Source organism: Varanus komodoensis, unplaced genomic scaffold (genome assembly GCF_004798865.1).
Source record: "Varanus komodoensis strain SLA01 unplaced genomic scaffold, ASM479886v1 scaffold100, whole genome shotgun sequence".
In the NCBI taxonomy this organism is placed as follows: domain Eukaryota; kingdom Metazoa; phylum Chordata; class Lepidosauria; order Squamata; family Varanidae; genus Varanus; species Varanus komodoensis.
In genome coordinates, this window is record NW_025335270.1 from 379415 (window position 1) to 406588 (window position 27174).

Here is a 27174-nt window from a genome sequence, read left to right on the forward strand (position 1 = left end):
GGCTTGGCTCTGGAATAGCTGAAGGCGCTGCCCCTACCACATCACCCTGTGCATGCAATCAGCCCATCACAGGAGGCCTTTCGCTGTGCTCCTTGTACACCTAAGTACACCTATCATCCACAACAGAGGGCCTTTTCAGTGGTGGTGCCCCAACCCCCTCATGAGAGATTCTCCTGGCAGTGACTCTTGTCATCTTCTTGGCACCAGATAAAAACCTTATTTGTACAGACATTTTACCTTAAGATTTAAATTGTTTTTTACCCTGGTTGAAATAGCATTATATTATATTATACTATATTACTTAGATTTCTACCCCCCCCCCCCAATGAACTCATCTCTACCTTGTGCGCACAATGTTATCCACTCAGCAGGGCTGAGTGTCTCTGACTGGCTCAAAGTCTCCCAGTTGGTGCCATGGCTGAGCAGAGACTAGAACCCGGATCGCCTGAGTCCCAATCCTGTGTTCTTAACTACTATATCACTGTTTATACCTCTAATGTTTATTGTGCTGTATTTTATTTTAGGGTGTTCATTATGTTGAGTGTTTCATTTTTATGTACAGTACCTGGAAATCCTAAAGGTGCAGTTTATATATGTATAATAGAAATTAATAATAGAGTCCCACAGGTTCGTGCACTGTGTGAAGAGCCCACCTGAAAGTCTATAGCTGCTGTTGGGAGCAGTGTTGAATTTCAAGGGCTCAATCCACCGCCTAAGACCCACTGAAATGAATGAAAGCTGGACAAGAACACAGCTTGATGGATTTGAGTTTCCACAGTGTAACTCTCTGGGTCTGCTAATGCTGTGTAATAATCACTCCCCACTTCCTGAAATTCTCTTTATAGTGATGCTTTGAATTCCTACAAGGCCATTCAGATAAGTGATGGCCAAAACACATTTCATAAAAAGTGTTCCTACAAAAAATACACTCCAATTGTTTTCAAAACAATATAGGTATGTGTGCGTGCGTGTGTGTATCTGTGCACTCCTGCTTGAGTAAAGTGCTAACATTGAAATGAAAAGGAAAACCAGCAAATATTTGACCTCTGAATTATAGATAAAAGCAATACAAGGAAATTCAGAGGATTATTTGGTTGTCTCCATTCAGTTTCAGGTGTTCACAGATCTAAACAATTTTTAGAACTACACAGATTCATATTTTCCTGTTTTACTTTTCGCCTCTCCCAGGAAGCAGTGACACTGGTGGAATAGAAAAGGCCTTTCTTTCCTTCACATCAATTCCATATCTAACATTTTGCTTTCCTACATTTGCTTAACTCCTATATGTCAAAATTTAAACTGGATGGCATCTATAGTCTCCTAGAAGTCATTCACTGCAAAGGAACTCCCAAATTCACATAGTCTATCATGCCATAGCACTTCAGTTTCTAGAAGAATTTAAAAAAACCTATCCATCCATCCACCCAATTGTTAACATTATATTAACAATAACTATCATTTGTTATACTCTAAAACCCCAAATGGAAACACCACATACTTAAGGAAAAAATACTGATACATTTGAATCAAACATTTATTATTTTAACATCTGATTAATCAAGCTTTAGATGAAAAATCAGATCATATAAAACAATACTGATTTTTCCAATGGCCTAATATCAATTAATGAGTGCCAGTATTCCTTCAACTATGCCTTGTTGCTCTCTGTCATGTAAATCTGAGTAGTAGCACTCTTTGCCAAACTTATCTATTCTCCCACGTGAGATTTCTTTTCTCTTGATCTACTTCCTTCCTATCACCCTCTTAGCGTCTATCAGTAAAAAGATCATACCTCAAATTTGTTTTGTGGGGAGGGGAAGAGTACCCAGTTAATGGCATAACTACGGTTTCTGATTCAGTACTTACTTTACCTCCATCCCTCCACCGGATGCCTCTTTTTAAGTGCTCTCAAACCTGTCATTACTGGACAATGCCACCACTTGTGAAAGGAGTCTACTGTAACTGATCTGCTCCTACAGCAGGCATTTGTTTTAGGGCACACTCCTCTGCCTGCTTAGTCAGGAAAAAGATCCTACAACTCCCAGCATGCCTTTTTCTGCTGGAACATGTGTAGGACTGCACTCATCCTTTTGCACATACTGTTCATTTATCTATATAGGTACTAAGTATCAACTGCATTTTTTAAATCAACATGGCCAGCATTTCTTGCTGCATTAGAAAAAGCACATTCATGTTCTGAAGGAGCTTTTCTACATATTTCTAAAATATTCTCCTTGACACCAATAGTTAGCTATTAAAAGTTGTGACTTTTGATAGTCCTTTAATGTTAATGAATGAGAAGTGTGTGTGTGTGTATTTCAAATTCTGATCACAGTGTTCTTCATGTCTGCACTAATGTAATTTCTTCTGTAGACAATGCTGAAATCAGTCTCAAGAGTCTGGTTCAAACATTCTCTTTAACTCATTCTAAATTCACCGGCAGACCACCAAGAGGAGGGCATGTGATCATTTCAAGTTAAGCCAGGGAATGTAATCTCCGTGATAACATGGTCAGCAGTTAAACACCCCAGGCTCAGCCATGCCAGTGTGAAGCGACTTGAACTCTCTGCCACTGCGGCTCTACCCTCCCACCCGCTCCAGTGTTGATCCTGTAACTTCCCAGAAGAAGCAAAGTACTTGGGCCAACTTTATTTTCCTTTAGCAACAAGGCCACAATAGACTGAAACATACAACTTTGTCAGCTGCCATCCTGTTCTAGATGATTGTATTTTAATAGCTACAATAAAAGCCTTTCAAGTAAATTATATTCCACATTTTCACTCTCAGGCAGTTGCTTAGTAGCGTGGTCCTTAGATGTGCTGGCTAGATTAAATGACTCAAAAAGGAAAACCAGATCTTTTTTATTGTATTATTTCTATTTCTGAAAGCCTGCCCAAACAGTTCAAGTTCAGAAGTTATTAATGTCATGAAGCCAAGATCCTTTTTGCCATGGTTTGCTGGATGAAAAAGGAAGACGACTGTCTGTACTGAGTTGTCCTTTGCTTCACTAGCCCAAGTTTGAGCCAAACAAACAGGAAGAGCAGAAAGATGATTGTGAAAATGGATGCTAAAACAAAACAGAACAGAACAACAACAACTGGAATCACAATGCAAAATAACAAATAAGTCAAAAAGATGATTTTAAAAGACGAAATCACAATGTTCTAGAAGGCAAGACTAACCACTGTATCTTTAAGACAGATAGTCTCCTCTCAGGAAGACGACAGGCTAATTATAGTGTTCCTGCCAGAGGGAACTCACACATGCAAACCATTATGTAAAATATAAGGGTTTTTTTTCCTTCTTCAAGAATGCTCAAGATCATTAGACATGGTTTTCTCAATGCTAGAAAATCAAGCCAAAAATGAAAATAAACAGTTTCAAGTATATGCAACATAATTCCCTCAGCATTTATGGAAATATAGTAAAAAAAGAGTCCTGCAAAAATGTGGGTTGACATCTCATAATGTTCTGTTTTTTTCATCTCAGAACTCAACGATTGCCTTTTTGTATTACATTATTTCAAGTTTAATTGTATTTCATGGACTGAGGGTTGTTGTGGCCATGACTATTTATTGGAGAATTATTTCAGCCTAGTTTCAATCTAACAGTAACAGCTAACAAGCAACAGGAAAGCAGTACCAGCAGGTTAAATATTTGGGAATTTTTCTTACAGCTAAGTGTACTACATTGAAAGAAGATAATTATGATAAACTATTTAAGGAAATTAAGAGTGATTTGGAAAAATGGGCTAATTTGCAATTATCTTTGTTGGGAAGAATAGCACTAGTTGAAATGAATATATTACCAAAGCTTTTGTTTTAATTCCAAATGATTCCCATAAAAATTGATAAAAAATTCTTTGATGATTTAAATACCCAAATTTCGAGATTCATATGGAAAAAGAAGAAACCAAGGATTAAATTAAAAATGCTTCAGGAGTCTAAAGGGAATGGGGGTTTTGGTCTTCCTGATTGGATGTTGTATTATCAAGCTTCTGTTTTAACGTGGCTAAAAGAATGCATAACTTTAAGAAATAAGAGAATCTTGTATCTTGAAGGGCATGATTTGCAAATGGGTTGGCATGCTTATATGTGGTATGAAAAGTGTAAGGTACATGGTTGTTTCTTAAATCATTATATTAGGAAATCATTAATGTCGGTGTGGGAAAAGTTAAAGATAAAACTGTATACTAAATTACCAAGATAGCTTTCACCTATGGAAGCTCTTGTATATCCAAATGCATTGAATTTTGATATGATTGTGAGATATGATGATATTTTGGATAATGATGGAGGATTAAAATTGAATCATGAAATACAAGAACAAAGAACTAATATTTCTTGGTGGCACAAGGTTCAAATGCAATCGAGATAAAGGCCATAGAATGTGGGGCTATTATAAGGAGTCAACAGCATTTGATCACATGATTCTTAAATCAGATGAGAAAATGATTAAAAGATTGTATAACTTCCTACTAGATAGGAGAATGGAAGAGGAACAGGTTAAGGAAACTATGACACCGTGGGCGCAAAACTTTGGATAAAATATTGAGTTAGAGAAATGGCAAAATGGAAAGAAATATTAAAGTAACATTAGCAACTTCATATAAAGAAAATCTGTATAAAATGTTTTATAGGTGGTATCTGTCACCAAATAGGTTACCTAAGATGTTTCCAAATATGTCAAATGGATGTTGGAAATGTAAACACAAATTGGGTACTTTTTATCATATGTGGTGGACATGTGACAAGGCAAAAAAATATTGGATTAAAATACACAAATTTATATTTGTGTTGAGGAAATGTTGGGAGAATGTTACAAAAACCTCTTAACATTTAAACCTGACGTTTTCTTATTAGGCATTGTACCTGATGATGTTGGTAAACAAGCAATGTATTTGACTCTACATGTAACTACTGTGGTGAGGATTGCATTTGCGCAACACTGGAAGAGTGAAAAGCCACCTACCGATGAACTGATTCTAAAAAAGATCTTTGTGCAGAAATGGACAGATTGACTTTGTCTCTGAAGAAGAAAGAAGATACAGATTTCTATCAAACCTGGGACTCTTTTTATCATTGGCTAGAGAAACAGGACTATGCATAGACTTAAATATGTTTATAGTTTAACATGAAAAGAAAAAAATGTGGGGGGCTGACCCAGTAGGTCTGATGTTTTTGATGACTGATGCTTTTTAGTTTTTTTTTTGGTTAGGTATATAGTAAGAATAAAACTTATTAAAAAAAGCAGTACCAGCAAACATGAATGAAAATTATCCTTGTTAGGAAGTGTTAGGTGATGCTGGGAGTGTAATATGGAAGAATCCCTTGCTAGGACAGTTAACACCCAGCACTGCTTTCCTTAACTATCTGCTGTGGTAATTTAAGCCCAAACCCAGGCATGCAGACTCTTATACACTCTGCTATAAGGTGCAAAGCAAACAGTTCATATAAACAGCCGTAGCAAAAAGATGTTCAGTTCAATGCAGTCTTGGGAAGAATGTTTTAACTAGAAGTGCAGGAATTTAGTAGTATCAGATGCAACTATCTTTTTATCAACAATACCCAAATTGTACCAGGATGCAACATTTCATATGCCTGTTTTATCTGTTTTATGTGCTGCATCTCATCTTTTTTGACATTCTGTCATCTACCCCTGCTGTTCTACCCAAAGGATAGTGTTGTAACCATCCAGCAAAGTTCTAAAGCCAAACCATTATTCATCACACTGCAGTAATGGCATGCTTGCAGTTCAGGATGCCTTTGGTGAGAGAATCTAATCCAAAAGGAAATAATCATCTTACTGAATTTATTTTCAGCTTCAGTTGGGAAAGATTTCAGGATAATGTTATATCATTGAAGGAGAATTTGTTACTTTAAATCCCAATGCAGAAAAATGTACAAGCAATCTAACATGCAAGAACTATGCTATATCAAAGATTAATTAATTGAACTCTTCCTTATGAGAATCTGGGGGAGCAGGCACTGTTTATTCATATTATATCCAGTTTTATTTGGCATGTAGAACACCAGCACTGAATGATCCTGTTAGTACTAGGTGCTATATTCTGGAGCCAGAAGGTCCCTCTTTTTTGCTTTTTTGGATCATGATGTAGGTTAGAGAAGGGGTGATCAGAAGATAAATTTCCATATGTTTTGGACCACATCTCCCAGAATTTCCTTGCCAGAATAGCCAGTGGTCAGAAATACTGGGGATTTCAGTCCAAACAGCTGGAGATCTACTTTCTGCCCATTCCTGGCTTAAGAGAACAGATGGAGTGAATGGGAGATGATAAGGCACAGGGTTATCCAAGAACACAGTGAGCAATGGAAAGGAACACGATGTTTTCTGTTTACCATCATCAGAGGAGTGTGCCTTCCACAGAGGAAAAAAGTGATCCATGATGCTAGGCTAGCCACTGTTAGACTGTATCACAGATCTGCCATATGCTCCCATAAAAAGACAGATGTGCAGAGAATCTTGCCACCCACCTCCAGCCCTGTGGCAGAGAATATCCAAAGCATTCCTCCCCATCAGAGAGTTGTTCACCCTCTTGGAATGTGACTCTGCAATTTGAATCCACTGAACTAGGGCTGGGAGGGAGCAGATGCCAGCTTGCAGCTATCCAAGCACTTTATGCTTCTACCAGGAGAACAAATGACTAAGTGGAGGTGCATAACATGCCACATAGGCATGTGCAAATGCAAGATGTTCTCAACTACTTGGGGTACTTTATGCAAGTGTGAACATGTGTCATAATGCATCTCAAGGTTTAAAAACAGAATGGCAATCACCAGTCAAAATGTATGCTGTAGCTGAACTATTATTTCTGTTTGGTTCTGATATTTATTAAATAAGTATAGTTCATTTTTATCCCACCTTTCTGCCAAAGAAATTGGGGCAGTATGCATGTTGCTCTCCTCCCCTTTATCCTAGCCACAATCTTGTTGAGGCAGACTTGGCTAAGAGCTGGCAATTAGCTGAGCAGACCTTTGAACCTAGGGCATCCTGCTTCAAATTTAACATTATACTGAGCAGGCCACATTGGTGCTCTGAGTGGCCTCTAAGACTTCTACTCTCTTCCAAGAAAATGCATCTATATTTGCTGCCAAAATGTGCTTTCTACATGCATATCTCCATTGCCATTGGAAAATGGCAGCCACAACATTCATGCAACATATTGGGCATGACTATATAAATTAAAAGTATTCCTCCCTTCCCAGGCCTGAATCATATTAAACATTCAATATGCTTTGTACATCTCATTTTTACAGATATACAAGAAAGGACCTAGAGTATTAATTAAAGAAAAGTAAAGTCTAAAGGAAACTTGTATAAAGCTTTTCACCAATTGGCATTTACATGAGGCAAATCAGTTTTGTTTTGTTTTGTTGTTTTGTCTCACTGGAGCTGGGAAGAATCGACAGGTGATTGTTAGTGACCTAGTAGTAAGTTACTTCCAACATTATTTGGAATGTAAGTTCCAATTTATGAAGCAACATTTGTAAAAATCAGAAAAATCCATGTCAATTTATATGTGGTTGAGAAATGACAAGTGTCCTCATCAGAAAATTAAAGCGAGTACAGCAGATACAGATGGGGATGGGTTCACAGACTTCCATGCAATCTCAAGTGTATGGGTACAGGCTTACAGAAACATAGAAACAGAGCGAGTCAGAAGGGGTTTCCTGGGCCATCTAGTCTGACCTCTGGCTCCAGCCGCCTCTGCTCATGACATGCCTACCATGTGCTTGTTTGTGGCATCGGGAACTCTGTTTTTGGAGAGTTGCTGATTGTTCACAGCAAGCCTCCATATGCAGCTACAGATATGGCACAGATAATATAATTAGTTCATATAGGTCAGAAGGCAGAGTCTGCTGCTGTGAGACTCCTCGACATCTGAATACCTGCAGAGGGCTCAGGTAGTTACAAAGCAGACAATATTTTTTAAAGCTTCAAACAAAAGAGACTATTCTCAACTACGGAAGGAGGCTGAAATAGGCTAAACTGTTGCAACCCCTTTTTTCTAGGCAGTAACTCACATGTGATGACACAAAGCTAAGGAAAAAAAAACATTTTGAGTTGAAAATGATTTAAAATTGCCAACTACAAACTTTTCTGGGAGTTTGCCAGGCTCAATTTGGATGTTGGCATTTCACAGTTTGCACAGCTCTAAGTTGAACTGACTGCAGTCTAAGAGAGTGGGCTTCGTGGTAGTGATGGAAATATTCCATATTAATGCAGCACAACTGACAATCAGTTTTCAAGGCAGCAAGCACCAAGGCTTTTTTCAGTCTTCTCACACCAAAGGAGGATGAGAGCGATACTGTGATCCTCTGAGGAGAGGTATGCCAAAAAATACATGGGTGGAATAATATAGAAAACCACATAAATATAATGATTGCAGGAGACAATAGGGCTGATGTTTGTTCCCCCAGAGCAGCACTGGTTCCTATTTGCTAATCCTCACATTCAGTAGAACCCTCCCTCAATCAGTGTTCAGATGGAAAGCTCCAGCATTGGAATAAATTATAGCCAAGCTGTGCCTGCTTTATAAGGATTTTCTTTCCTGTGAGAAGCCTATTTACTATATATCCCACTTAATGAAACATGCAGCAACTCTTTGTAGTACAGCCATTACACAGATACCAGTGTAAATGTGTAGTTATATAGTTAGTGCCTAAGATACTCATAGATAGCCCTTGAAATAATTGGATGCATTCTTATAAATGTGTTGATCAGGAATGCCAGTGTGTCTCTCAGGATTCCAAGCTGAAAATCAGTTAATTTTTTTAAAATGACCTTTCTGTAATAAATGAAAAACAAATAGAAATTTCATGCATTTATCATTATAATTACTTTAGGCCCCATTCTAACCCTTATTAACACACATCTCTGCAAAGGAAAGAACTTACCTTATTTCCCCCACCATTCCCTTGCCTCCTTACAATGAATTCAGTGTTAAACCCCATCTATTCTATAGCAGTAGAATTTGAGGTCACAAACCAAAGAACAGAATTTGACTCTATGTGCACCGGATTTTACATGGAACTTGCATCCAGCCTGTTCGTTGTGTTTATTTCTGTGCTACCATTTGGTGGCTCACAAAGGTTGAAACAAAAAGGCTGCCTAAGATACATGCACAGTCTAATATAGTGAGGGTTTCTGAATTGTTCTATGGCCATGTCCCAACCTTTCAGAAAGGAATCATACAGGCCTCTTCTATATGGAGAATGCAATGTGTGTACCTTCTGGCCACACAACAAATAGCAGTATCACAACCCTAGACTTTTTCTTGATTTTTGTGGATTTTTGTGGGAATACAATAATGGTCAGCTTGCTTACTTTATTTATTTATCTATCTATCAAATACATTTTCATCCCACCCGATAGCCCAAAGGTAGTGTGTCTAGAGCTGCCCTCTTTATAAACATTTTGGTAACCTTCACACATGTAAACAGATCACACTTGCTTCTATTTTAGCATACTAAATCAGATTAGATCAAGTGGCAATGCTAGTGATTAAGTGACCAATCTCCCTGGACCAATCTTCATGAAGCTTCACAAATAGATCCCAAGGGGACTGATAGATTCCACAAATAGATCCCAAGGGGACTGATCTATTTAAAAGAGCAGCTGTTATTATTATAATCTTCACATTGTTCCCTTCAAAGACATAATCAGGATCATATAATCACAAACATAATCATATATTAAAAAAGTACAAATACTTAAACCTTCATATTGTAAGTCCAGACTATTTATTATTCATTGAATTGGGTAGAGTATTGGTCCAGGGATAGGGCTCACATATTGCTGGGTTGCCACGATCTATGCACCCAAACACAACTTTCCTTGGTACACCACTGGACCTCTTGCTCTGTGTCATCAAGTCTTATGGTGAGCCTATGAGTGAAAGCCCTTCAAAATGTCCTTTCTGCGACAGTCCTACTGAGCTCCTCCAAATTCAAGTCTGTGCTTCCCTAATAGAGCCAATCTATCTCATATTTGATCTTTTCCTCTCTGCCTTCAACTTTCCCTAGCATGATTGTCTTCTCCAGGAGTTTTGTCTTCTCATAACATTTATGTACAAAGTATAATAGCCTCAGCTTTGTCAGTTTTGCTTCTACAGAAATCTCTGGCTTGATTTGATCTAGGATTCACTTGTTTGCCATTCTGTCAGTCCAGGGTATCCACAAAGCTCTTCTCCAGCACCATGTTTTGAAAGTATCCATTTTTTTCCTGCCCACTTTCTTCACTGTCCAGCTTTCACACCCAGACAGTGTGACTGGAAATACAATAGTTTGGATGATCTTAGCCTTGGTCTGCATTAAGACATCCCTACAATTGATGTTCAACTTCTTCATTGTTAACAGTATAGTTGTATAATTCTTCTGTAGTCATAATTTTTGTTTTCTTAACTTTCAGCTACTTGTTTCATTAGAAATCGTTTCAATTCACTGCTGCTCTCTGCCAGTAATATGGTATCATTTGCATATCTCAAATTATTGATATGCCTTCCATCAATTTTCACTCCTCCTCTGATTCTAATTTAGCTTCCCTTGTGATAAGTTCTGAATAAAGATTGAAGAGAGAGGGAGACAAAATACATCTTTGTCTGACTACTTCACCTACAGGAAACCATTCTGTTTTTCCATACTCAGCTGTAACATTAGCTTTTTGGCCATTATACAGGTAACAAGTCAGGATAATCAAGTGCTGAGCATTCCCGTTTCTTTCAGGACCATTCACAACTTTTCATGATCCACACAATCAAAGGCTTTACTGTAGTCTATAAAGCAGAGACTGATCTTCTGAAATCCTTTGGTGCAGTCTAGTAGCCAATATTTATTTGCAATATGATTTTCAGTGCTTCTTCCTTGGGCTAGGTGGCTGGTTTTGCCTTCACTGCAAAAGTGTTATGAAGTGTCTGAATTTCCTCCAAATATAACCTGTTAATTTATATATGTGACAGTCAAGAGATAAATTTGGTTTTTTCCCTCCTCCCCTTATAACATAAATTTGTAAGATTCCAGGCTGCTCCTATCTACATAACTGCATCCTCAGTTCTATTTCTTGGTCACAGTAAGAGTGATGAGATGTCTGGAAAGTGAGATAGTACTTGGGAATTGATGTGTTTTCATGTGCATGTGTGTTTATAAAGGTAAGTGACAAAAATCCAGAGATATTCAGTAAAATAGTATGACTTTCATTTTCATCAGAAAACTTTGATTAAATTGTTGAGCTCAAATTTGAAATAGGTAATGGGAGCCAAAGTGGCAGTTTTAACATAGCAAAGAATGATAGTGATTTCCATGTGCTCTACCAAGTTCAAAAGAAGTTTTAAAAATAATTCAAAGTACAGCTAAAATCATTCATACCATCCATCAAGTTGAGGCTAAGTTAAGTACATCTAATTGTGTGTGAGAATCTGAATTTGGATTAGATAGCAGCAAATAAGGCATGAGATGATTAAATAGTATTTTTGGAAAATCCTTCATGAGAATATATCTATAAAGGAACCTTGAAGCCAGAAAAAGTGTTTTATTGTTTTTCTCTTTCTGTACTTTTTGTTTATGTACATTTGCTGTGAACAGAAATTATTTTAAGAGGTGAGCCTCAACAAGGAGTCGGTCATAAGGTATGCTATTATGTAATAACAAAGCAACATCAATACTAGCAGCAGTCTAGTGCCTATGAAACTCCTTCTGGGGTTTGAATGTTTAGCAAACTTTCAAAATATTGTACATAAAATGGTCTTGTTTAGATATGCAAAGTCATGATTTTGGAAGTGAGATCATATTTACCACTCTGCTAGCCTTGATAATCAAGACTGTAATTGCCTGTTGTGCTCTTTCTCCAGTACATGTGCAAAGAATGGCAACATAGTGTGGCATGATATCCCAGCACCATCACTCCTCTGCACTGTCATATAGAGGAGTGCAGGCTGCTTCATGGCACAGACACACCCAGTGTGTCAGATGCGTATTGAAGTGCATAAACTCTTGTAAAGCTGAGTCACTCAGAATCATTACCTGTTTTTAAAGTAGTTTAACTAGAACTACTAATTACTACTTAAAAGCAGTTTGAACTACTATTTAACTACATCTATATAAAAATAATTGGAACTACTTTTGTATATATTTGTAAGTGCTTAAGTAGTTTCAGCCATGGTTTTATTTTACTTCCCCTGAGTTAAAATTTATTTGTGCATTTGTTTGTTTTATGGATCCAAAACAAACAAACCAGCCCATGTACTAGAGTTGTTAGGGACTTTCAGACATCTACTTTACTCAAATTACTTGCACAAATTGTTTTGTTCCTGTTGAACTTCAAAGGAAAATCACTCTGTATAAGGCACAGACCTGAATTTTCTGGACACGCAAGTCTACTGCCAACTCTGTGCAGAAAGCTCTTCTTGTCTTGTTCTCTTCCTGCGTCGGCCCAAACTCCTGGAATACTCAGATGCCCCGCCCCACACAGCGCTTCCGGGTAAGGCTCTTCCTTGTAACTACTTGAAGAAATGGGAGCTACCACACCATCTGCTGGACCAGGCGGGAATGTTTGTATTCTTATAGTTTGCAGTACAATAATGAATGTAGCAAGGCTTTTCTCCCCATTGGGTGAAAGTAATCATTATTGTTATCAGAACTACAACAGTTTGCTAATACTACAAATAACCCAATATGTGACTTGAACTACTTTTCATAAAGTAGTGCTACTTTATTCATTTAGCTACATGGAAAACGATGCAGAGATTGATCCTATGGTCCAGAGGACATCTGGAGACCCTAGGTTACATCAAATGCTCAGGTTCAAAGTCAGACACAGAACTCTGACCTTGAAGCTGGGGATTCATGTTCCAATCCCTCTGTCCCCAACCCAACAGCTGCTGTGGAAAGAACTGCATCAGCTGCCTTTCCAAGATCACGAAACTGACCTCAAAGAGAGGGTGAAGGGATTCTGGGGGACTGGCAAGGGAGGGGATGGGGGCTGCTGGGATATGAGGTAGCCTGATGGTATTCAGGTCCCCTCCCCTCTCAAGCACCTTAGCTTGATAGCCCAAACTGGCTATCTGGCTGAAATGCAGAGCAGGACCTACAGAGAAGCAGGAATGACTCCATCACTCTCTCTGTGCTGGATACTCACACATGTCCAAGTTTGGGGGCTTATGAGAATCAAAGCATATGCAATAGAATTGTGCCCTCAACTTGTAATTTGGGGGTGCAATCCTATGTATACCTTGGAGCAAGCTATTACATTCAACTGGGCTTTTTTCAGAACAGAAATGAATAGGATTACACTGCTAACCACTTTTGGTTGAATTACTGCCCTAATTGCAGTGGGGACACCTGCATGGAATTTGCAGGATGCTCATGGACCTGCCAATTGCTTGGGCTAGAAAAACCAAGAACATTATAGTTGCTGGGCATTTTAAAGTTAGACACAATAGTAGTACTCCTAGATATGTGCATAATTACTTAGGATTTAAAGTCATTTTGTACACTGATGATCTTTTATAATATCTAAATTCCAATCATCTGTATTGGCACTGATGCAGCTGTTAACTATGCTTGGTAACTCAATAAATTAATCAAAATCCAAAATAATGTCTACTGGACAGTGTATAACTTGCAGTGCACTAGCAGGCAGGCAATTTCAACAGTGCCCAGATGTTATCACTTATTTTGGAATACTTATTCCCAGTGAAGTAACTCAAGCTGGCAACATACAGGTATGTGAGGGGATGTCACACAGAGGTGGATAGAGACGTATTCTCTCCTGCAGACGCGCCCCAACGGAGCAAAGCTCAGGGAGCCAAGGTTCCATTTAGATGCCAGGAAGCACTTCCTGACAGTTAGGACCCTGAGGGCATGTAATGGGTTTCCACGAGAGGTCATTGAGGCCCCATCGGTGAGGGTGTTCAAAGATAGGCTGGACATGCATGTAGTGGGCATATCGTGAGCAGAGCCGGCTGGTGCCGGAGGTCAGACTAGATGGCCCGCAAGGTCCCTTCTGACTCGCTCTGTTTCTATGTTTCTAAGTGTGGTTAATTTGAATAAAGTGATTAATGGGAATTTTTGGTATTTAGATAGCTAGGCATCTTTTTATGGATTCAACAAAACTGTATACTAGAGTTGTTAGGAACTTTAGACATATACTTTACTAAAATTACTTGCACAAAGCTAGGATTGTGGGGAAACTAAATACACTTAATAGTAAATACTATGTATCATACTGTGCATGCTACACATAGGATTCCCTTATCTATATCTGGTAAATATTATCAATATCTGGAAAATCAGTGCTGTATTTTGTGAATTTTGAGAGGTTCCTTTTCATCAAGGTTACCTCTGAAAAGACAACTTCCATTAAAGAAGGTGGATTTGGTTTGTGGATCTTGCCTTACATTTGCTAATATCCTGTTTGCACTGGACTTCCTTCTTGGAGAATTCTGGCATCTGGTTCTCTAGATTAGGTTCTAGACATATAAGAACACATAGCATTTCCTCTAGTTTCTACAGTGAAGAGAGGTACAGCAAATAATGTCATGTCAATTATACTACGATCCATTTTCTCATGCTAAATTGACTTTACAGAGAAATCCAGGTAAGAAAAATGGTTTTGTGAATGAGTCTGGACAGATAAGTCACTTTTTAATTGGGATCACCTGGTAAGTGTCAATGTTGAGTTTTAGTCATTTTCTTTCTTGTGTGCCAAATATGACTCTTCAGCTATAATGTACTAGGAGGATCTGTTGGTGTCTAGATTTGGTCTTACCACTTTTATGGTATCCATGTCTCCATCGTTATTGGAAGCACTTACTGAGAATGGCCAGGCAATGTGACCCATGAACTATGTCTACAAGTACTTGTTATTGGTGCATAAATACAATATGCATGGTTTTATGCAGAAATGGTATGAGGAACTGGATGTCATCTTCTGCCTAATCAGTGGACTGGCATGTTGGTGTCTATACTTATTTCATCTATTTTAGGCTGCATCTTATTTAGCAAAAACTTTTGCGTCTTGTCAATTAGACACTGCAATATTTTTTTAAATTGGGATTCTTTAGTTCAGTTAATTGCTTGAGCTGCAATAGAACTAATGGTTCTTTTAAATATGTTTTGGCAAAATATATTCGTTGCTTCCTCTTGGGGAAGCAGTTATTATACAAGAACATATGGTACTGGGACATGTTTAATATTCACTGATGTACCTGCTTTTTAAAATTATTTATCTGTCTCAAGGAAATTAATGGTCAGTGTAAATTGTTTTATCACACCCCCTTGACAACTAAAATAATAATATTGATACAACAATACTGGAAGGATAAACGCTTATCTCCTTTAATGCAATGGATTAACAACCTTTTAATGCTTTCAATATTTGAACGGGTGACATATAAACACCACCTTCAAATGGATATTCATTTGGATATCTGCTCTGCTTATGTTGAAAGCTCTGTATAATTATAACTAAGTAAATTGTAAGTGGCCACACTGGAGAGCCAAGTATTATTACTCAAAACTACCCAACCCACATCATTTAGTGGCTTGTGAGAAAACAAAGCACAATCTTGGTAGTTTTCTGAGCATTTAAAAAAAAGTATACCTATATGCATCTGAAGAAAAGCAATCATATCAGATCAAAGAGTTCTAAGCCATCCTTTTTGCTGATGGCCTGGATTTCAATAGGTACGGAGATATTTATCTGAGGGATGTAATTGGGCATCTGAACTCCACAGTCTCAGGAGAACTGAAGTGTGTGCATTTTCAAGAGACAATAGGCTGGGTTCAAATTTACCCTCCATGAACAGAAGGATTCCATCTGCTTATGAAGGAAACTGATGGAAGAAGGGGATGGGATCGCAATTCTCCCTTGTTACCACAACCACCTGCAGCCCGGAGTGGCCCCTCCAGAGGTTCCAGAGGGTCCCCAACACCAGGACTAGATATTCAAACTGTAACATTATTTAGTTGACAATTAATTTCCTGCTTTTTGTAGTTCTTCATGAAGATACAGAGCTTGACATCACACAAATTATTCCTGGATGTGCTTTCAATCCAGAAGCTGTATTGCTTTTAGGGCCTATGCTATATTCTGCCATGTTCAGGCACAGACTCAAAATTAAGCTGGACAGAGTGGGAGCAACAACTCAAAGTTAACTAGAAAACATGCTAGAGAGAAATCAGTGTGAAATCCCAAAATATTGACAATTTGTGTGTGCAGCTGAATAACTAAAGCAAACAAAAAGGGGGCCATAATATTATCATATAAAGCTGTGGAAGCTGTAGTAAAAGGAATACAAAGCACAGCATGCCATGGGGAACCATAGTCCAATTACTGAGATTGCTAAGTTGATCAGTGGTTAAATTAGTGATCTAGTAGTATGAATGCTGAAGTCAGTTACTGAAGATGCAATTATTTGAAACAGCAACATAAGCTAGTAATGGCAATTAACTGTTTACCAAGCATGACAGATGTGTGTGTGTGGGGGGGGGGGGGAAGGAACAATCACAGTTCTATTTATACATTTATATCCTGACCTTCCAGTGTCTGTGGGCCATTTAGAGTGGCTCACAATACTTTAAAACCACACGAAAATGTGAAAACACACATTCAATAAAAATAGAATAAAGTACAAAAATGTCTTCACCAATCAGCGAAAAATATCTATAGGGAATGCCACCTACACTTCACAGGGTGAGATGTTTCACAGTATTGGTATAATCCTAACCACCAGTGATCTTGCTTAGGAAGGCAGGAGAAATGCCCTGTGTGTTTATGGGAAGTTGATGGTCCCCTTTAATAAACATTAGAATGGCAAAAAGCACCAAGTTCATGACCTGTTCCACTGCAGCAATGTCATCATTCCTGAAAACACCCCCAGAAACAGTAACACTCACTTACAAGGCAGACGAAACTGCAGAAGCCACCCGCAGATCAGTACCAGCCAGAAGACAGAGTGGGGCCAGTCCTGGGATTCATGCCCAAATGATGGCCCAGGAATCCTGGAGACTTTTCTACCTGGCACGGGTAGCTACAGCCCACATATTGCCAAGTACTGTTTGTTGTTCTTTTGGTACCGCTGTCTAAATGGAAATAATGTGTCTTTGTTGGCTTCTCTGTTATATAAGCAGCTGTCGCAATTTTAATCTTACACATTAATTCAGATAAATGCTGAAATACATTTTTGTGACTTCCCCCTTTATACTGTTGTACAGCTGTGAAAATATTTTCTTGAAATAACTATTAAACTTACTGAAAATATTTGGACTATAAATTGTTGCAATGATTGCCTATATTAAAATAAAGAGAATTGAAACAAAAAGAAGGTAATATTGGGTGGGGTCAGAACCCAAATCAGAACCTTTACAAAAACTAGGACAAAAGTCAGTTTGCCATCCCAGCTACACTGACTGCTTTGGTGCCCATAATCACGTCAATATATGTACTAAAATAAGCAGTTATACAACTCTTTGTGTATAGTGCAGAGGCACTACTTGTATGTTGTAAGCAAAAACCATTAAACAAGCAACCTTTTTTAGCACCATTGGTCTGCTTCCAGGTGTCACCAGATTTAAGCTAAATGACTACTAACCAGTAATGATCAAACCTGTGTATGATGGAAAAAGTCAATCTCTTAAAGTTCTTAATGTTAGTTTTAACACTTTACATTGTGTTGATAGTTATAAAATATGATCGTTTATTACCTATGTTAAAAAAGAATGCATCAAGCTTACCACCCTGGTTTATTTACATGGATCTTTTATCAAAACATTTCTATTAAGATGTAATGTTTCCTAGATTAGGTCATAAATCTGTAATTTAGAGATGACTGAACCCAGTGTCATAGAGGCCATGTTTACAGGATTTGTATCTCCATACTTGTTCTATGTATGCTTTTAAGACACATATACAGATATACTTTATACAAACCAGAATATGTGTTGTTAAGAACTGGAGTCTAAAGAGAAATTCTGCATACACATTTTTTTTAACTCAACTGTAGTGTGTGTGTGTGTGTGTGTGTGTGTGGCGGCGGGGGAGGTTTGACTTTGTTGAATACCACTTCCAAAGTTCCTTTGTGGTAGCTGTTTGTTTGTATGTGGATGGAGACTTGGTCCATTATTCATTAAAAAAGCAGGATTGTTAAAACCATTGTTAATAAGTGAGTACAGCTTCCAGCTTTAAAAAGCCCTGGCTTCACAAAGCATCATAATGTGATCAAAACAAACAAACAAACAAACGAACAAAGTGTTCCAGGCTTGAATCTAGGCAGGTGCTCTGGTCAGGGAATGTGCTGCGGGTCAGGGAGCTGAGGGTTCAGACAGGACTATGTGGTGCTCCCCAGAATAGACATGAAACTCACTGAGAAGCTGAAAGTATTACTCCAGCACTGCTCTCCCACTGGGGGAACATGGCTGGAAGTGAAAAGGAAAGTGTGTTCTGTAATGCTCCAGTGGGCTGAAAGTGCTTTTGGACTTGGTAGAATGGAAAAGGAGGTTTAGCGTGAACTGTCAGTAGTTCAGGGCCAGTGGGAGTCATATGAGTTCAAGGAGGAAGGCAGAACCATCTTCTACGGAACCGGAGGTAGGCATTCTCTCCACACAGACCTTCCCTTAAGGCTCACTTAATCATCTCTTTTCTTGAGATGCTGCTTCTTCTGAGCTAACGCTTCATGTCACAATATAGCTAGTGATGGGAGAACCAGGTAAGCTCATTTCCCAAGCTTCAAAGCTTAGTTCAGCTCACTCCCGTTCTCATGGCAGTGCTTTTGGAGAAGTGGCTGCTTGAACGGGGAAATCCATACTTTCAAAAATGCAAAACTTTCTCATATTGACTGAAGAGAGAAAATGCGAATTTCTAAAATTTCTGAAAAGTGTGGACTTTAAAAATGGCACACTTCAAAACGTGCATTTTAAAATTGTACACTTGCGCATTTTAATGTGTTCACCTCCTCCCCCCCAAATTGACTAGAGCAGTGATTCCCAAAGTGGGTGGTGATTAGTACAGCAACAGACCTAATACAAAGAAAGAGGTGTGGGGTGCTAGGGTTGTTGCCCAAGAGGAGAGGGGGCAGCCCTTTGGGGTCCACTGGACTAGAGTGTAGAAATGCAGATTTTTAAAAGTACATTTTGAAAGGGCAAGGTGAGTAACTCTCCAGCTTACAATGGCATAGTGCAGAAACGTTCAACCTCTTGAAGTAAAACTAAGCTTAAGAATGAGCTTAACATGCACATGTGCACTGTTAGACCTGTCATCCCTAGCACAAGGTTGAGGAAGGCTGCATAGGAGAAATTTGGAAGGAAAGAGAAAATCCCAAATGCAATGCAATGTTTTAAAAACAGCAAAGGAAATGATGTGGATAATGAAGTGGGAGAGGAAGGGGGACACTGGGTGCTAGTGTAGCATTTTAATTTTTTTCTCCTTCATGTTTTTGTTTGTTTGTTATAGAATGAGAAGATGGAAGAAGCAGCAGAAATGCACAGGCGCCTGACAAGTGGAAGATGCGCACACTCACAAAGCAAAACTTCATGAATGAAGCAGGGTGATTGTAAGAGGCAAATCTGTGTCCAAATATGTATAACATTTCTATCTGAACACAAAATGTTTTCATAACTTTATCTTCTACCTCATGTTTAAAGTGTATTCACCCACTATCTAGACCAGTAAATACATAGTACAGTATTAAAATTAGTAGTTTACTTTTTAATTTCAATAATAGTGTGTTAGTATTATTGTGACGTAACTAGAACAGCAATAGAATATGTACCTCTGAGCATATGCAGAGTGTTTTTTGATCTTCACAGGCATGTTTGTATTTTCACTGTTGCCAAGAGTCCCCCCACCCCCCAGGGAATTCTGGGAAGTATAACATAAAGTAGCATGACTAATTACTAGGAAATTACTGGAAGCTCGATCCTAACTAATACATCATGTCAAATAATCCTAACTAATAAACTCTTTGTTCTATCACTTCAGAAATATGAAGCACATTGAAACCATTATTAAAAACAGAGAACAGTTTAATTGCCGCCATGCCATCTGTTTTTCCAGAGGACACCTCATAAAACCTATGACTTAATGAGCATCTTCAATACCCTTGGGTCTGGAAAGAAGAGTTAGGGTATCAAAAGTTACTCAGAAGTTTTTTTTTTTTTAAATTTATTTAAATGGTTTTATTGAAATGTTTTGAAATACTTCTCAACTATCATGCCTACAATGTAGGCTTCTGAATAGGTGCATAAATTAGTTTTCTAAACATGTCTTAACTAAACTGCACTGTCCAAACACTGCCTTATGGTATCAATCCTCTCATTGTCCAGATCTTTCAGAAGTAATGGCCCTCTTTTCAGAAAGAGATACTGCTCCTTTCTGTAAATTCCAAGGTAGCATCTTAAGCTACTTCTCAAGTCATTTTTTTCCATTTTTGTCCCTAGCCTCAGTGTTGCGTTTAAAATAAATCAGAAGATAACTTGATTCTTCTCATTCAATGATACCCCTTCTTAAGTGGTTCAGCGCTAAGTTGGTGAGGACCAACAGTAGGAATGTGTCTTTATCCACAGGCAGCCAAAAATGTACCATCTCATCTTGGAGTAATTTATTCAATAAGATGATTTAGGGGACAGTTCAATGGCACCAGTTTTGGAAGGAAAAAGCAAAGGGGAAGGAATATAAATCAAAGGTGACTGGCAGGTAAAGGATATATGCAGCAATCAGCCAAACCATGTGCACACTGGCACAAATTCAACAAGATCATTTATAAAAAATTTAAGTCGGGAATACACAAAAGGGGGTCTGGTGCTAACTAAATCCACAGATAGATTACACGCCACTGAAATAAACACTTCCAGATGCTGGTGTACAAAAACCTTTCACAGAAAGAAATGTTTTCTTTCATAAATTTGAAGGGAGGAACCTTGGGTAAAGGGGAGAGGAAAACAGGGGCTCCATACTGAGACCTGACTTCCTACTGCTTTTACGGAACTGGTCATTTTTTCCAAATACATAGTGTAATATACAAGAAAACAATATCCTGAAATATAGCACTAACTATGTAAAGTTTAATATAATCATGGTTTGGTAGCAAAAAGAGCACCTTGGGGTATTTAATAAAGCACATAAAACTGATGCGGCCCCACTGATTTTAACTCCATTTCAACATGGTAGGAATTTTGCCCTTAAAGAAAACAGAATTTACGGAGTATTTTCTCCACCTATTTACATAAAAATCTTTTATGCTTGGAGAGCAGTTAATAAATTATGCAAACGATATAGGAAGGATCAGTTTTCAGCATTTGATCCCAACATACTTAACAGTACAGGCTGCTAAGACAGGCTGCCTCACACTGCAGTGCTCTGCCTGGTTTTGACAGACACCTCAACGTTTGTGTTGGTTTCCGAAGAATAAGAATGCTGACTTTTAATCCCGATAAAGACAAGAAATGCTGGACTGCCTGTGCACTGCTTTTCTTCTTATTTTATTAGGCTTCATATGAGTTATGCTATTGCTGTTTAATGCATGTTCATCGACAATGCACTTTAGAAGTTGGTTCAGGTGATTTTGGGGGAATGCCCTTTCCATGTCCAGCAATCATCCAGTTGTGAGAGATCTCACCTGCAGCAACTCCATCAGGCATCTGCCATTTCCTTTGCTCTCCCTGCCTCAGTGAGCATCCAGCCCCTTCCTTGGAACTCCCCCGACTTGCTTCAACTGGACAGAACAGCAACACGTCCCATTCCATATACGGAAACTAGAACATGTGTTAATGAGAAATGTTGAACACTTCTGAACTGTTTCTTTGAAGAAAAGTTTTGAATCAGCTCTTGTTCTTGGGGCTTTTTTAGGGTGTGCAGCATCTCGTAAACTCTGTCACAAATCCAGTAAGTATTAACTCTGCCACCTATCACTGCCTGCTAAGATCACTATGGCAATGTTGATGATTTGTAACATACATGACTGAAACACGAGGGAACATGCAACACCCGCAGCAAGACTCTGCAGCAGGCCTGAGCGAGAGCAATGGGAAGGAGAGAGCAGCAGTGTCTCTCCAGTCCTATTTTGTATACATTTCAATGCTGCTTTTAGAAAGCCAGAACCTTACAAAGAGAGAAGCAGTATAAGAAGAAAGTGGCATGCAGCCAAAAGAAAATCCAGCCATAACCAGCAACAAGTGGAGGCTGAAGCATCAGTCAAGGAAATGTTCAGGAAACCAGAGCACAGCCATTAGCCAAGAGTAGAGTTAATGCTGGCGGCTGCTTGGTGGGATCTCCACGTGTCTAACAAGATGCGCAGCAGTGGATGATTTACCACAAACAGGGTGAAAGGTTGGGGCTGGCCTGGCCTGGGCATTAGAAAAGGGAGGATAATTTGCTCTTTTTATTAATATTCACAGGGCAGACTAAACCTTCATTAATTCAGTATTTGGGATAAAAGAATGGTTGCATCAAATTATATTAGAGTGCCTTACACTAGCAACTTTTATGCTGAATTTAACATTTCCAAAATTTAACATTTTCTAACAGAAAGCAAGCAAGCAAGCAACAAAATGAACACACCAGGGAACTTCTGTTTCAAATAGTCCCTTTACATTCTTATTAATATACATTGGGCTATAAATGATCAACTCTAATATGCAATCTTCCATGAATGTAAATTCTTTATAAAACAAAAATTATAATTGATACATCTCAATCCATTAGCTACAGTCAGGCACTCCAACACTGTTGCAGGTGCTCCAGGGAAGTGCTCCATACCTCAGCTCTTCAGTGGAACTACTGCTGCTAAAAGAGCACAGTGTCACATGGGAAAAGATATAGGACGAAAGGGCACACATATCCAGATATTAATCATGCAGTTTTAAAAATGCTGTGATGATCCTTTTAAGCTACAATATAGCAAGAAGAGTATTTATTTTGAAACTGAACTGCATCCTACTGGATTCTTGTCCTCTCTCCTCCTCCTCTACCCACTCTCCTGCCCCCCCCCCCCCCAAACATGTCATTCCTCCTCTGCTGAGGTTGGGACACCAGCCCTGGGAGAAGGTGCTATTATGAAGCCTTCTTTGATGGCTGGGAATTGTGGAAGAACCACGCCCAGATCTTCTGACATGCTGTCCAGGGGCCACTACATTTTTCAAGCTGTTGTATAAAAGTTGCTAAAACAAAACAAAGCAGGAACAAAGGAAATCTGGTTCAGCTTGGTGAGCATGTGATTAGATTACTTTACAGGACGGCTGCAGTGGATTTTGTAATAAAATGTAATACCTGGATTCTTAATAAGACAAAGAAAAGAATATTCCACACAGATAAATTCATGACAACACTTGGTATTGTTACTAGAACTTTCAGAATAGTTAGGAATTTTGCATTCTACTCCTAGAGTTGTCAGAAAGACATCATCAGTCTTGAACTTTAAATTATTTTAGATGGAGATGATATTGGACATGCGGAGGACACCTTAAATTGCTTTGCAGCTTAGCTGTGCCCTGGCCCAAACTGTGTATTGAGCTATTTCTCTCCTTTAGGCATAGGCAATACACACTTGGAGACCGCCAACACAGGGAACAACTTAATGTAGCTATGTGGTGGTCATATCATATGCAACGACCCTTAGCTTTCCTATTCTGTGTTACATCCTGTATTAAATTGATATGAAATTTAAACTCTGGCAAATGGCCAAGAAGAAAAATGCTTTGCAAGTGCAAAGTCTATATATTTCTTTTTAAACAATTTCCATCGCATGGCATCAGTCTATTCCCACTAGAGAATAAACTTATTTTTCATTTATAAGATTATTTTTCATTTAGTTAGAGACACTTTTTGGCCTTCTGCCATAACAACTTCACCTGAGGTGCTCAATAATCTCTCGGAAACTCTCAGTCTGTCATATTTTAATGCTTCAGCATAAAACAACACTGTCTATTGAATGACTATATTGTTAGCACAAGTGGATTAATCTTAAATCAGCAACATATATGAAGGGAACTGGGCAAAAAAATCTAAAACTGCAAATTATTCAATCATACAATTTAAATGAAGACAAAGTGGGGAGCTATAATACGATATGTTAAATGATAATTCAGCACTGGGGCTTCAAGCTAATTAATGATTGGTTCAGCCACCATATTCCTCTTAACTGATTATATTAAAATAAATATTCATATTTCAAAACATTAATGAAATTGCGTTCTTTAAACCACTAAGGAACAGGGACCATCTGTGCCAATTTAGAGCTCAAGCTACTACATATTATCAGAACAGAATCCATTATTGAATATTTCCCCATCCAATAATTTTTGGAACATACGTCATAAAACTTTAGACAGACAGACATCTCACAGTTACAAAGAGGAAAGAGACTTTGATGTCTCAAAGCCTGCTATTTTTGCTCGATTTTAGCCAGATCAATTAATCAAGCGGTAACTACTGATTTCATAGTATGACTTCAGTTGATTAATGCTTGGGATCCCATTCAAGACCTAAGCAAAGACAAAACTATTTCCCATGGGACATGAATCAGAAATATATGGCAAATGAAACTCAGGATTCACATTGCTAGAAAAACCAAAGAGAACTTGATGGGCTTGAACAACCCCATCCCTGCTTTCCCCCATCAGCTCTCCAAGGGAGGCACGTGGACAGGGAGCGCAAAGGGCAGTGAAAGTCTGCACGTGCTTTCCGAACCTCCATCCAGTCTTTCAGCACTGTCAGATTTAGCTACTTATGCTTCATTGGATTGGGCCAAATGTATTTGTTTCTGATGAAATGTTTGCGTTTGTGTGAAATAATTGCCACTTTGCTTATATTGCTAAAATGCATTTGGTGGCTGGATTATTTAACATTATCTGTTTAGAAATATATTTAATTCACGTATAGAATGGGGACCCTGTTATACAATTGTGTGGAAAACATAACCTAATTATGCTATCAATTATTTAAACAATACTACATAATTTCCATGCTTATTACCTGCCCTAACCTTACCAAGAGGCAAGTCAAGAAAGCTGCCCAGGGTCACACTCCTCTTCCAGCTAGGGAGAGGTAGGATAGTAAACTCCCACCTTAGGAACACAAGGGTAAGATCCAGAGATAAAGTACCATAACCAGGAAAGGCACAAAGAACAGTGATGAAATGTGAGCAGTATAATAGCAGTGGATGAGAGATCACGTTACATTGCACTTAGATACCTCTGTTTTTGCCCTTGTGAGGTAATCAGGGCATCTTACATAACTCCATTTTATCCTCACAACAACCCCAGTGTGGTAGTTTAGCCTGAGAGTCAGTGATTAGTTCACAGTCACCCAGTGAGCTTCATGGTCAAGAGCCTGGATCAGGACCTGATGCCAAGGGATCCCATGGAATGTTTGTGGTAAAGAAACTGGTACTGATCTGGGTACCTAGAAGGGACAATGTTAGGAAAGCAAGACAAATAGAGAGTGTTGGCCCCATAAGTAGAAAGGGTTCTACTATTGAAAGTAGTAGAAAGGGTTCTACTACTTCTAAGGCTATTGCATAATTTTGGCCAGCATACAATCACACAATGAACTATCTGAGTGATCCCCACAGTCGGGACAAAAGGTGAACTCTGAAGTACATTTAGTGGTCCAGTAATTACAGAATTTAAAGGGTTTAGATGTTTAAAAATATACATTTGTCTTGTTGTGAAATATTTGGAAATAAATGGTGTGAGCACATTAAAAAAGAAGAAAAGAAGAGAGCTCTGCTGGTTTATAGCAATGATCCATCTAGTTCCAACAGTGAGTAGACAAAAGCTTCCGGGAAGCTGCACATCAGTAAGGCACACAGCTGTTGTCCTGACATTCAGAGGCTTTTGGCCATCGTGGTTAATAGCCATTAACGGACTTACACTCTAGACCTACCCTTGCTGGCCAATACCCTTTCAGAAAGTCTAAGTCAAAGAATATCAAGCCTCTTGTGGCAGCAAATACCATTAAGTTGGTTATGTATTTTCTGCAGAAGTTTTTATGTTTTTGTCCTCAACCAAGTAATTCCATTAGGTGTTCCCAAATTATACTATTATTAGAAAAGGAGCAAATATATATATATATATACATATATAAAATATATTAATGCTTTTTTTACATTTAATCATCACAATTGTTTTGGTGATTTTCCTTCATGCCTAGAACAACTCGAAGTTCAGGGCAAATTCTCCATGCCAAACTTCCACGTGGAACGAGATCATAGGTTTCAGGTCCAGATATTTCCTCCATTTCTCCCAACCACATGGAATCTACTGTTGCAGAGATTTCCCTTTCACCATGGTGAGGTGTTTGGGAAAACAAAGCTATGGGCATAGACCAGAGTGAAGATTTTTCTGCTACTCAGGGAGGAAGAAAGGAAAGGAAGTTCTGCTGATTACATCATCCCCTGCAACCTCCCACACCACCTCCATCTCTTTTGGAAAGTTTTGCAACCCTCTGAAGCATATTTGCAGAGGGTGCAGGAGGCTGTAAGAGCAACTGGCAAAAATCACTGCTCCCGCTACTGGGAACAGCAGGTTCCTTGCATGCAAGGATGCCCATGGGACCTTTTCATTTGAATCCAACCCAGGAATTTGAAACATGGTTCAGTTCTAACTGTGCATAATCTCTCTCTCTCTCTCTCTCTCTCTCTCTCTCTCTCTCTCTCTCTCTGTGTGTGTGAGGGAGAGGGAGAGGGAGAGGGAGAGGGAGAGGGAGAGGGAGCAGTAGCAGCATTTTTGAGCAGGCTGCTAGAGAATAGCTATTTCATATTAGCAATGGGTGTGGACTTTCAAGATGCTTGCTTCCATAGAAAAATAGGTTTTATACATGAAAATATTCCTAATTGTTAAAATAATAAATTTGGCTAAATTGTATTTCATATTTCTGTGCAAGGAAGGTTGGTGCTAAAACCACAGAGACCATTGTGGTTTTCTTATAAATCACACTCTATGTTACACTTTAATGGAAAATGACGGCTCCATAAAAACCAATCTTTCTGCATTTTTAATTCTCTCATGTAATAGATAAATCCTTTTAGAAGCAAGATCTGGCAGTCATCTAACTTTAGAATATTCTTTTTTTCACAGTATATACTTATCTATAATTTAGATAACTACACACTTAAACTATGCAGAAACCAGGAATATTCCAAACAAACAAAAATAATAATTTACA

General features: G+C 38.5%; 1 protein-coding gene across 7 annotated transcripts in view; it reads right to left on the reverse strand.

Annotated features, from left to right (window-relative positions):
* SUPT3H (SPT3 homolog, SAGA and STAGA complex component) overlaps window positions 1-27174 on the reverse strand; it is a 290071-nt gene that overhangs the window by 16141 nt on the left and 246756 nt on the right. For 3 of the 7 annotated variants that reach the window (XM_044419217.1, XM_044419218.1, XM_044419220.1), the window contains exon 12: window positions 21384-21764. The exons of 3 other annotated variants lie outside the window; for them this stretch is intronic. In XM_044419217.1, the coding sequence (XP_044275152.1) occupies window positions 21537-21764 (228 nt within the window). In that variant the 3' untranslated portion in view covers window positions 21384-21536. Of the gene's footprint in view, window positions 1-21235; window positions 21765-27174 lie in introns of those variants that run through there. One more of the 7 variants, XM_044419223.1, reaches the window with a different exon arrangement.